Source organism: Coregonus clupeaformis, chromosome 7 (genome assembly GCF_020615455.1).
Source record: "Coregonus clupeaformis isolate EN_2021a chromosome 7, ASM2061545v1, whole genome shotgun sequence".
Taxonomy (NCBI): Eukaryota; Metazoa; Chordata; class Actinopteri; order Salmoniformes; family Salmonidae; genus Coregonus; species Coregonus clupeaformis.
Genome location: NC_059198.1, coordinates 74,794,436 through 74,806,935, shown reverse-complemented (window position 1 = coordinate 74,806,935; position 12,500 = coordinate 74,794,436). Strand labels below are relative to the sequence as shown.

General features: G+C 44.0%; 1 protein-coding gene across 1 annotated transcript in view; it reads right to left on the bottom strand.

The window, feature by feature from the left end:
- The window catches only part of LOC121569322 (contactin-associated protein-like 2), a 345,749-nt gene that overhangs the window by 149,959 nt on the left and 183,290 nt on the right, over positions 1–12,500 (bottom strand). The window contains exon 6 of the mRNA XM_045221575.1: positions 4,853–5,046. Coding sequence (XP_045077510.1) covers positions 4,853–5,046 — 194 coding nt within the window. The remainder of the gene's footprint in view (positions 1–4,852; positions 5,047–12,500) is intronic.

The following is a 12,500-nucleotide window of genomic DNA, read 5'->3' as shown; positions in this document are numbered from 1 at the left end:
ATTGATTAAATAAATAAAAATCATCATCAATCTACACACAGTACCCCATAATCACAAAGTGAAAACAAGTTTTTAGATTTTTCTTTAGCACATTTATAAAAATACAAAACATAAATACTTTATTTACATAAGTATTCAGACTCTTTGCTATGAGACTCGAAATTGAACTCAGGTGCATCCTGTTTCCATTGATCATCCTTGAGATGTTTCTACAACTTGAGTCCACCTGTGGTAAATTCAATTGATTGGACATGATTTGGCAAGGCACACACCTGTCTATATACAGTGAGGGAAAAAAGTATTTGATCCCCTGCTGATTTTGTACATTTGCCCACTGACAAAGAAATGATCAGTCTATTGTTTTAATGGTAGGTTTATTTGAACAGTGAGAGACAGAATAACAACAAAAAAATCCAGAAAAACACATGTCAAAAATGTTATAAATTGATTTGCATTTTAATGAGGGAAATAAGTATTTGACCCCCTCTCAATCAGAAAGATTTCTGGTTCCCATGTGTCTTTTATACAGGTAACAAGCTGAGATTAGGAGCACACTCTTAAAGGGAGTGCTCCTAATCTCAACTTGTTACCTGTATAAAAGACACCTGTCCACAGAAGCAATCAATCAATCAGATTCCAAACTCTCCACCATGGCCAAGACCAAAGAGCTCTCCAAGGATGTCAGGGACAAGATTGTAGACCTACACAAGGCTGGAATGGGCAACAAGACAATCGCCAAGCAGCTTGGTGAGAAGGTGACAACAGTTGGTGCGATTATTCGCAAATGGAAGAAACACAAAATAACTGTCAATCTCCCTCGGCCTGGGGCTCCATGCAAGATCTCACCTCGTGGAGTTGCAATGATCATGAGAACGGTGAGGAATCAGCCCAGAACTACACGGGAGGATCTTGTCAATGATCTCAAGGCAGCTGGGACCATAGTCACCAAGAAAACAATTGGTAACACACTACGCCGTGAAGGACTGAAATCCTGCAGCACCCGCAAGGTCCCCCTGCTCAAGAAAGCACATATACAGGGCCGTCTGAAGTTTGCCAATGAACATCTGAATGATTCAGAGGAGAACTGGGTGAAAGTGTTGTGGTCAGATGAGACCAAAATCGAGCTCTTTGGCATCAACTCAACTCGCTGTGTTTGGAGGAGGAGGAATGCTGCCTATGACCCCAAGAACACCATCCCCACCGTCAAACATGGAGGTGGAAACATTATGCTTTGGGGGTGTTTTTTCTGCTAAGGGGACAGGACAACTTCACCGCATCAAAGGGACGATGGACGGGGCCATGTACCGTCAAATCTTGGGTGAGAACCTCAGCCAGGGCATTGAAAATGGGTCGTGGATGGGTATTCCAGCATGACAATGACCCAAAACACACGGCCAAGGCAACAAAGGAGTGTCTCAAGAAGAAGCACATTAAGGTCCTGGAGTGGCCTAGCCAGTCTCCAGACCTTAATCCCATAGTAAATCTGTGGAGGGAGCTGAAGGTTTGAGTTGCCAAACGTCAGCCTCCAAACCTTAATAACTTGGAGAAGATCTGCAAAGAGGAGTGGAACAAAATCCCTCCTGAGATGTGTGCAAACCTGGTGGCCAACTACAAGAAACGTCTGACCTCTGTGATTGCCAACAAGGGTTTGCCACCAAGTACTAAGTCATGTTTTTCAGAGGGGTCAAATACTTATTTCCCTCATTAAAATGCAAATCAATTCATAAATGTTTTGACATGCGTTTTTCTGGATTTTTTTGTTGTTATTCTGTCTCTCACTGTTCAAATCAACCTACCATTAAAATTATAGACTGATCATGTCTTTGTCAGTGGGCAAACTTACAAAATCAGCAGGGGATCAAATACTTTTTTCCCTCACTGTAAGGTCCCACAGTTGACAGTGCATGTCAGAGCAGAAACCAAGCCATGAGGTCGAAGGAGTTGCCTGTAGAGCTCCGAGACAGGATTGTGTCGAGGCACAGATCTGGTGAGGGGTACCAAAAAATGTCTGCAGCATAGAATGTCCCCAAGAACACAGTGGCCTCCAACATTCTTAAATGGAAGAAGACTCTTTCTAGAGCTGGCCGCCCGGCCAAACTGAGTAATCGGGGGAGAAGGGCCTTGGTCAGGGAGGTGACCAAGAAACCGATGGTCACTCTGACAGAGATCCAGAGTTCCTCTGTGGAGATGGGAGAAACTTCCAGAAGGACAACAATCACTGCATCACTCCACCAATCAGGCCTTTATGGTAGAGTGGCCAGATGGAAGCAACTCTTCAGTAAAAGGCACATGACATCCCACTTGGAGTTTGCCAGAAGGCACCTAAAGACTCTCAGACCATGAGAAACAAGATTCTCTGGTCTGATAAAACCAAGACAGAACTCTTTGGCCTGAATGGCAAGGGTCACGTCTGGAGGAAACCTGGCACCATCCCTACGGTGAAGCATGGTGGTGGGAAGTCTTTCAGCGGCAGTGACTAGGAGACTAGTCAGGTTCAAGGGAAAGATGAACAGAGCAAAGTACAGAGAGATCCTTGATGAAAACCTGCTCCAGAGCGCTCAGGACCTCAGACTGGGGTGAAGGTTCACCTTCCAACATGACAACAACCCTAAGCACACAGCCAAGACAGGAGTGGCTTCGGCCAAGTCTCTGAATGTCCTTGAGTGGCCCAGCCAGAGCCCGGACTTGAACCCGATCGAACATCTCTGGAGAGACTTGAAAATAGCTGTGCAGCAACACTCCCCATCCAATCTGACAGAGCTTGAAAGGATATGCATAGAAGAATGGGAGAAACTCCTCAAATACAGGTGTGCCAAGCTTGTAGCGAAAAAATTACGATTTAATCAATTTTAGAATAAGGCAACAACGTAACAACATTTGGAAAAAGTCAAGGAGTCTGAATACTTTCAGAATGCACTGTATGTGTGTGTGGGGGTTTGCCTTGACCGAACAACCCTGTCCTTTTGCAATGAACACTTGTCCATGTAAGCAATTCAATGACGGGTTAAAACCTTAAGTTTACCTCTCTCTCTCTCTCTCTATCCATCTCCTAGCCAATGCTCTCGCTCTCCTTCTCCTGCTCCCTCTCTCGCTCTGTCTGTCCCTCTCTCTCTTCCTCTCTCCCTCTCTCTCTCCCTCTCTCTCCCTCCTCCTCTCTCTAGCAGAAAGGATGAGGTTTTCTTCAGTTTTCTACTGTACCTCGCCAGGGAAAGTAAATGTAAAAATAAATTATTCTCTAGGCTGTCTGCTTTATCCGTGGTAGATAAGTCCTGTTTTAATTTGTTCACAATAGGATGAAGCTTAGAGGAATATATTGGTTCATGCTCTCGTCTGGCTAAAGAACGAACAAGAGAAAAACCCTCTTCCCTATCAGCATATGCTGAGGAGAGAGGGAGAGAGAGGGATAGAGAGAGGGAGAGAGACAGAAAGGGAGAGAGAGAGAGGGGGAGAGAGAGATAGGGAGAGAGAGGGAGAGAGAGAGAGGGAGAGACAGAGAGGGAGAGAGAGAGAGGGAGACCTCCTTTTGCTCTCTCCCTCTCTCTCTCTCTCCCTCTCCCTCTCTCTCTCTCTCCGTCTCTCTCCCTCTGTCTCTCTCCCACTCTCTCTCTCCCTCTCTCTCTCCCTCTCCCTCTCTCCCCCTCTCTCTCTCCCTCTCTCTCTCTCCCTCTCTGTCTCTCTCCCTCTCTCTCTCCCTCTCTCTGTCTCTCTCTCTATCTCTCCCTCTCTCTCTCCCTCTCTATCTCTCTCCTTCTCTCTCTCCCTCTCTGTCTCGCTCTCTCTGTCTCTCACTCTCTCTCTCTCTCTCTCTCTCTCTCTCTCTCTCTCTCTCCGTCGCTCTCTCTCTCTCTCTCTCTTTCGCTCTCTCTCTCTCTCTCTGCTCTCTCTCTCTCGTCTCTCCCTCTCTCTCTCTCTCTCTCTCTCTCTCTCTCTCTCTCTCTCTCTCTCTCTCTCTCTCTCTCTCTCTCTCTCTCTCTCTCTTTCGCTCTCTCTCTCTCTCTCTCTCTCTCTCTCTCTCTCTCTCTCTCTCTCCCTCTCTCTCTTCTCTCTCTCTCTCTCTCTCTCTCTCTCTCTGTCTCTCCCTCCCTCTCTGTCTCTCTGTCTCTCTTCCCCTCTCCCTGTCCCTCTCTCTCCCTCTCTCCTCAGCACATGCTGATAGGGAAGAGGGTTTTTCTCTTGTTCCTTCTTTAACCAGACGAGAGCATGAACCAATATATTACTCTAAGCTTCATCCTATTGTGAAGAAATTAAAACAGGACTTATCTACCACGGATAAAGCAGACAGCCTAGAGAATACTTTATTTTTACATTTACTTTCCCTGCTGAGGTACAGTAGAAAACAGAAACGCCATCCAAGAAAACCTCATCCTTTCTGCGAAGTTCTGTCTTTCATGTAGGTGTATTGCACAGATTAATATTTGTTCAGTCTGTAATATTTACACTTACACCGCCGATAAATTAAAAGCCAATATAGATGTCACATCCCTTAAAAACAGCCAGGTGGGCAAAGTTATACAAGCGATGTAAGATAGATGGTATAAGCATTTTTTAATTTGCAGAAATATTAAAAGCAATCGATCAGGTTTAATGGCCGAAACATAACACTGTTGAATTAATAATGAGTCCCAAACGATTATGATGCAGCGCACAAAAACAACAGCTTAACGTTCCCTTCAGTGGACCAGATACACATTTATCACTGCAGGGCTTCCATACAACAGAATCATGATCAGACCATTTGGCTGATTCCCATAGGAACACACACACGCATGCATCCACGCACGCAGCCATGCACCCCGTACGCATGGAAGTCATATGCGCACGCACACACACACACTGGTTATGTGTTACCTACCCATATGTTTCCATCCTGATGATAGGGCTTCCAGTTCCTGCCCGTGTCGCTGTAGAGCAGCCTGTACCTCGTCGTCCAATCAGAGCTGCTGTACCTGCCCTGCGTTGCCACGGCAACCACCTGTTTCCGGCTGCCCAGGTCCACCTGGAGCCACGGGTAGCTGTCGCTGTCCTGGGGAGACCAGCCCCCTGCACCTGGAGAAAGGTCAACACAGGTAAGCACAGGTAAACATAGGTAAACACGTAGAAACACAGGTAAACACAGGTAAATACAGGTAAACACCGGTAAACACATAGAAACACAGGTAAACCTCCTGTAGCTCAGTTGGTAGAGCATGGTGCTTGCAACGCCAGGGTTGTGGGTTCGATTCCCACGGGGGGTCAGTATGAAAAATGTATGCACTCACTAACTGTAAGTCGCTAAATGACTAAAATGTAAACACATAATGACTGGTGAGGGGATGGCTGCAGTTTTACGGGCTCCTAACCAACTGTGCTATTTTGTTAGTTTTTTCGCATTGTTTGTAACTTATTTTTGTACATAATGTTGCTGCTACCGTCTCTTATGACCAAAAAGAGCTTCTGGACAACAGAACAGCGATTACTCACCTAGAACTAGATAAAGATTTTTTCTTTAATGAGTCTGACGCGAAGGATATACTGTTTCCCAGAGACCAGGCCCAAATCCCCGTCATTCGCGTGAAGAAAAGACGGTGATACAGACAAGGGGCGGAGGTCGGGGTGCTTTGTGAGAATTCGTCGGCGAGTGGGTAAACCACCTCTACCATCCGTTCTATTGGCAAACGTGCAATCACTGGAAAATAAACTGGATGATCTACGATCGAGACTATCCTACCAACAAGACATTAAAAACGGTAATAGCTTATGTTTCACCCAGTCGTGGCTGAACGACGACACAGATAATATAGAGCTGGCTGGGTTTTCCGTGCATCGGCAGGACAGAGCTGCTACGTCTGGTAAGACGAGGGGCGGGGGTGTGTGTCTATTTGTCAATAACTGCTGGTTTGCGATGTCTAATATTAAAGAAGTTTCGAGGTATTGCTCGCCTGAGGTAGAGTACAGCATGATAAGCTGTAGACCGCACTATCTACCAAGAGAGTTTTCATCTATATTATTCGTAGCCGTCTATTTCCCACCACAAACCGATGCTTGCACTAAGACCGCACTCAACGAGCTGTATAAGGCCATAAGCAAACAAGAAAATGCTCATCCAGAAGCGGCGCTCCTAGTGGCCAGGGACTTTAATGCAGGCAAACTTAAATCCGTTTTACCTCATTTCTACCAGCATGTTAAATGTGCAACCAGAGGGGGAAAAAAACACTCTAGACCACCTTTACTCCACACACAGAGACGCATACAATGCTCTCCCTCACCCTCCATTTGGCAAATCTGACCATAATTATATCCTCCTGATTCCTGCTTACAAGCACAAACTAAAGCAGGAAGTACCAGTGACTCGCTCAATACGGAAGTGGGCAGATGACACGGATGCTACGCTACAGGACTGTTTTGCTAGCACAGACTGGAATATGTTCCAGGACTCATCCGATGGCATTGAGGAGTACACAACCTCAGTCACGGACTTCATCAATAAGTGCATCAAAGACGTCGTCCCCACAATGACCGTACGTACATATCCCAACCAGAAGCCATGGATTACAGGCAACATCGAGCTAAAGGCTAGAGCTGCCGCTTTCAAGGAGCGGGACACTAATCCGGACACTTATAAGACATCCTGCTATGCCCTCAGACGAACCATCAAACAGGCAAAGTGTAAATACAGGACTAAGATTGAATCCTACTATACCGGCTCTGACGCTCGTCAGATGTGGCAGGGCTTGCAAACTATTACGGACTACAAAGGGAAACCCAGCTGCGAGCTGCCCAGTGATGCGAGCCTACCAGGCGAGCTAAATGCCTTTTATGCTCGCTTCGAGGCAAGCAACACTGAAGCATGCATGAGAGCACCAGCTGTTCCGGACAACTGTGTGATCACACTCTCCATGCCGATGTGAGCAAGACCTTTAAACAGGTCAACAACACCAAAAAGCCATATCTCAGACTGGCCAATAAAAAGAAAAGATTAAGATGGGCAGTCTGAGATATGGCTTTTTCTTTGCAACTCTGCCTAGAAGGTCAGCATCCCGGAGTCGCCTCTTCACTGTTGACGTTGAGACTGGTGTTTTGCGGGTACTATTTAATGAAGCTGCCAGTTGAGGACCTGTGAGGCGCCTGTTTCTCAAACTAGACACTCTAATGTATTTGTCCTCTTGGCGAGTTTTATTGCTTCTTTAATCAGCACAACAGTTTTCAGCTGTGCTAACATAATTGCAAAAGGGTTTTCTAATGATCAATTAGCCTTTTAAAATGATGAACTTGGATTAGCAAACGCCACGTGCCATTGGAACACAGGACTGATGGTTGCTGATAATGGGCCTCTGTACGCCTATGTAGATATTCCATAAAAAATCAGCCGTTTCCAGCTACAATAGCCATTTACAACATTAACAGTGTCTACACTGTATTTCTGATCAATTTGATGTTATTTTAATGGACAAAAAAAATGATTTTCTTTCGAAAACAAGGACATTTCTAAGTGACCCCAAACTTTTGAACGGTAGTGTATATACTAGGCGGTGTCAGAGGAAGGCCTACAAAATTGTCAAAGACTCCAGTCACCCAAGTTATAGACTGTTCTCTCTGCTACCGCACGGCAAGCAGTACCGGAAAGCCAAGTCTAGGTCCAAAAGGCTCCTTAACAGCTTCTACCCCCAAGCCATAAGACTGCTGAACAATTAATCAATTGGCCACCCCTTGTTTTTACACTGCTGCTACTCGCTGTTTATTATCTATGCATAGTCACTTTACATGTACAAATGACCTCGACTAACCTGTACCCCCGCACATTGACTCGGTACCGGCACCCCCTGTATAACGTTATTGTTATTTTATTGTGTTATTTTATTTTATTTTTTTAAAAACTTTTTTTGATTTAGTAAATATTTTCTTAACTCTATTTCTTGAACTGCATTGTTGGTTGAGGGCTTGTAAGTAAGCATTTCACGGTAAGGTCTACACCTGTTGTTTCCGGCGCATGTGACAAATAACATTTTATTTGACTTGAAACACAAGTAAACACAGGTAAACACAGGTAAACACAGGTAAACACAGGTAAACACAGGTACACACAGGTAAACACAGGTAAACATGGTGTTCAGTGCCTTCGGAAAGTTTTCAGACCCCTTGACTTGTTTTTCAGCGGCAGGGACTGGGAGACTAGTCAGGATTGAGGGAAAGATTAATGGAGAAAAGTACAGAGAGATCCTTGATGAAAACCTGCACAGGGGTTCCCAAACTTTTTCACTCAGGCCCCCCTTCCAGCATTGGGGAACATCCCGCGCGTCCCCCTGCGTGCCCACGCGCCACGTCTATTTCTATGGGCACAAGCACTGTTCATTCACAAACTATTCACACCCCCCTTGTTAGTGGAGAGAACAATTTGCAGGTTTAAAGCTTATTTCTTGCAATTCTATACATTTTGCCATGTCTAATGTGTATTCATGTGATATTTGAGTAACTCAAACATGACAACAAAATCTATGGGCTCAAAAACCTAGCTAAAAAACATTAGCTGACATGGGCTAGTTGATCTGGACATTTATAGTTATAAATAGCTCTCTAAGGTTTGCAATGACTGATATGACAAGAGGAAAACTGATGATGCACTACCAAATTTCAAAATTGCACCTTGTGCATTCTACTATTACAACTTTCAAGAATAAGGGGAGTGAGTGAGGGTGAAATGAAGATAAGAAGTGAGAGAGAGGAGAGCGGACACAGAAGAGAGCAGAGGGAGAGAGGCAGAGTGGATGTGAGAGACAGGAGAGAGAATAGAGGGAGAAAGGGATGAGGTTAGTGAAGGTGAAAAGCCAATGAGAAGTGAGAGGGAGGAGAGGGAGAGAAGGGAGAGAGGTGAAGTGGTGCGTGTCGAGGGACTATCACTCCTCTCTCACCTGTCACACACAGATGTTCAGGGAGATAGGGAGCAGGGGGAGGGGAGGAGAAAGAGAGAGAGAGAGAGAGAGAGAGAGAGAGAGAGAGACGCGCGCGAGAGAGAGAGAGCGAGAGAGAGAAAGCAGGTCAGAGACAAGCCCTGAGAGAGAGCGAGAGGGAGAGAGTGGAAGAGAGAGAGAGGGTGGTGGAGCGAGAGAGAGAGAGAGAGAGAGAGAGAGAGAGAGAGAGAGAGAGAGAGAGAGAGAGAGAGAAGGTGTAAATTTGGCCGTTTGGAACATAAACTTTATATTTCACAAATTAGCCTCCTTGGAAACATAAGAGCAAACCAAAAAGAATAGATAATGAAAAATGGTTTGACAATGGTTGCAAAAATCTAAGAAAGTCATTGAGAAATATATCTAATCAAAAACACAGAGACCCAGACAACAAAAATATACGCCTTCAATATGGGGAAACACTGAAGTAATTGAGGAATCCATAGAATCAAACCACTTCTGGGAGAATTTGAATAAATTAAACAAACCTCATAATGAGGAATTGGTTATCCAAAATGGGGATATGTGGAGAAATCACTTTGCAAACCTCTACAGCAATATAACAAAGAGCCCAGATCAACAAGATATACAAGACAAATTACAAATCCTTGAATCAGCAGTCAAAGACTATCAGAATCCTGTGGATACCCCTATTACAGAACAATAATTATTGGAAAAATGTTGCACTCTCCAACCCAAAAATTTGACCCAAATAATTACAGAATAATTTGCGTTAACAGCAACTTGGAGATAATTCTCTGCAGTATCATAAACAGCAGACTACATCATTTCCTTGATGAACACAATGTCCTAAGCAGAAGCCAGATTGGATTTTTTTATTTATTATCGTACAACAGACCACATTTACACCCTCCACACTCTAACTGACAAACAAGTAAACCAAAACAAAGGCTAAATCTACTCGTGTTTTGTAGACTTCAAGAAAGCATTTGATTCAATTTGGCACGAAGGTCTTTTTTACAAACTAATAGAAAGTGGTATTGGAGGGAAAACATATGACGTTATTAAATCAATGTACACTAAAAACAAATGTGCGGTTAAAATCGGCAACAAACAAACAGACTTCTTATCTCAGGGACGTGGAGTGAAACAGGGCTGCACAATAAGTCCAACATTATTTAACATCTACATTAATGAATTGGCAATAACATTAGAAGAATCGGAAGCACCTGGTCTCACCCTACACAACACTGAAATCAAGTGTCTGCTGTACGCAGATGACCTGGTGCTACTGTCTCCCACTAAGGAAGGGTTACAGCAGCATCTAGATCATCTGCACAGGTTCTGTCAGACCTGTTGCTCTATATGGCAGCGAAGTATGGGGTCCGCTCTCTAATACTGAATTTACCAAATGGGACAAACATCCAATCGAAATACTGCATGCAGAGCTTTGCAAGACTGTATTGCAAGTGCAATGAAAAACTCAAAATAACGCATGTAGAGCAGAATTGGGCCAATACCCCCTCCTTATTCGAATAGAAAAAAGAGCCAACATATTTTACAACCATCTAAAAACAAGTGACCCCAAAACATTCCATCACACAGCTCTACTATGTCAAGAGATGAAACAAGAGAAGAGTCCCCTCAGCCAGTTGGTTCTGAGGCTCAGTTCACTTACCCAAACCAACCTCATAGAGCCTCAGGACAGCACTCAGAAAATCTGGCCCAACCAAATCAACACAAAGAAAAAAGAAAAATATATCACCTATTGGAAAGACACCACAAAAAATCAAAGTAAACTTCAATGCTATTTGGCTCTAAACAGACAGTACATGGTGGCAGACTATCTGACCACTGTGACTGATAGAAAACTGAGGAAAACAATGACTAGGTACAGACTCAGTGAGCACAGTCTGGCTATAGAGACCGGTCGTCACAGGCAAACCTGGCTGCCCAGAGAGGACAGGCTGTGCTCACTCTGCCCCCGGGGAGAGATAGAGACAGAGCTGCATTTCCTATTACACTGTGACAAATACTCATACCTAAGAGAATCTTTCTTTCCCAAAATTATCATTCAGTACAAAGAATTTGAAACTATAAAAGAGGAAGAAAAAATCTAATATTTATTGGGTGAAAAGCCAAAATGTGCAATTTTGGCAGCCAAATATGTGTCCTCCTGCCACAACCTGAGGGACAGCCAGTGAAAAGTTTAATGTAATGTCAATAATATTTCCTGTTTTGTTTTGGCTTTCATACCATGTAATGTGTCTTCTCAGTCATGTTGAGACTGGTCGACTACTATTGCTTTAATGTATTGTTATTCTCATTAATGTTGTTGTTGTAGTTGCTGTTAATGGACAGAGAGAGAGAGAGAGAGAGACAGACAGAGAGAGAGAGAGAGAGAGAGAGAGAGAGAGAGAGAGAGAAGACCAACTGCAAGCCACTTCCTCTTTTCTCTCTTCTCTTGTTATTTTCTCCGTTGTCAGAGTTCTCCTCTCTGGTTAGTTTAAAACATAATGATCACAGCCTCTCCTCTCTGGTTAGTTTAAAACATGATGATCACAGCCTCTCCTTTCTGGTTAGTTTAAAACATGATGATCACAGCCTCTCCTCTCTGGTTAGTTTAAAACATGATGATCACAGCCTCTCCTCTCTGGTTAGTTTAAAACATGATGATCACAGCCTCTCCTCTCTGGTTAGTTTAAAACATGATGATCACAGCCTCTCCTCTCACCTTATAAATGTCACCACAACCACTGATGGCAACATGTGTGTGTGAATGTGTGCCTGCATGTGCGTGTTTGTGTGACAGCCAGGTCACCTGTGATACAAGTCAGTATTCGACGTCCATCCATGTCTGAGGACGTTGAGGAGCGATGGGGTGAGGTTGTGTTTCTCTAAGCGGGGAGGTAAGCTTGGCTTCTTCTTTATATGTGTCGAGTAAAGCTTAAACCATGCATTTAGATTGTAGGTAGGTATTGTAGTTAGGTATTGTAGGTATTTTATCCAGGTAGTTATTGTAGGTAGTTATTGTAGGTAAGTATTGTAGTGTATTCGACTGAGCCCGGTGAAGCATGAGGCTAGCTAGCTAACCCACTACCTGGACCATTAAAGCTAGCTAGCTAGCGGGTAGCAACACCGCAGCCACTGCTAGCTGGCCAACTATACCAGCTAGCAGTACTATAGCAACTAAATACATTTCAACGGAACGATTTGATTAGTGTAAAGTTAGCTAGCTACATAGTTGTCTTGGTATCAAAGACAAAGGTGTAGTATAGAGAAACTATCGAGGTTAGCTAGCCAGCTACATTTTCAAACAGTCAACACCGCAGCCACTGCTAGCTAGCCAACATTACCAGCTAGCAGTACTGTATCATTTTATTAAATGAGAATTTTGCAACGTAAGCTTCACTTTCTGAACATTCGAGATGTGTAGTCCACTTGTGTAGCTAGCATGACTGACTTTGTGCTAGCTAGCCAACGTTTAATTACTTCTGCGTTATGAAAGGAACTAGACACGGACATGAATGATCCATTGGTAGTTTGTTGTACTACTGTAGATTACAGCAATTATAATTTCTAAAGTGGAAGTTGGAAGAGTTGTATTTGAGTCTTTCA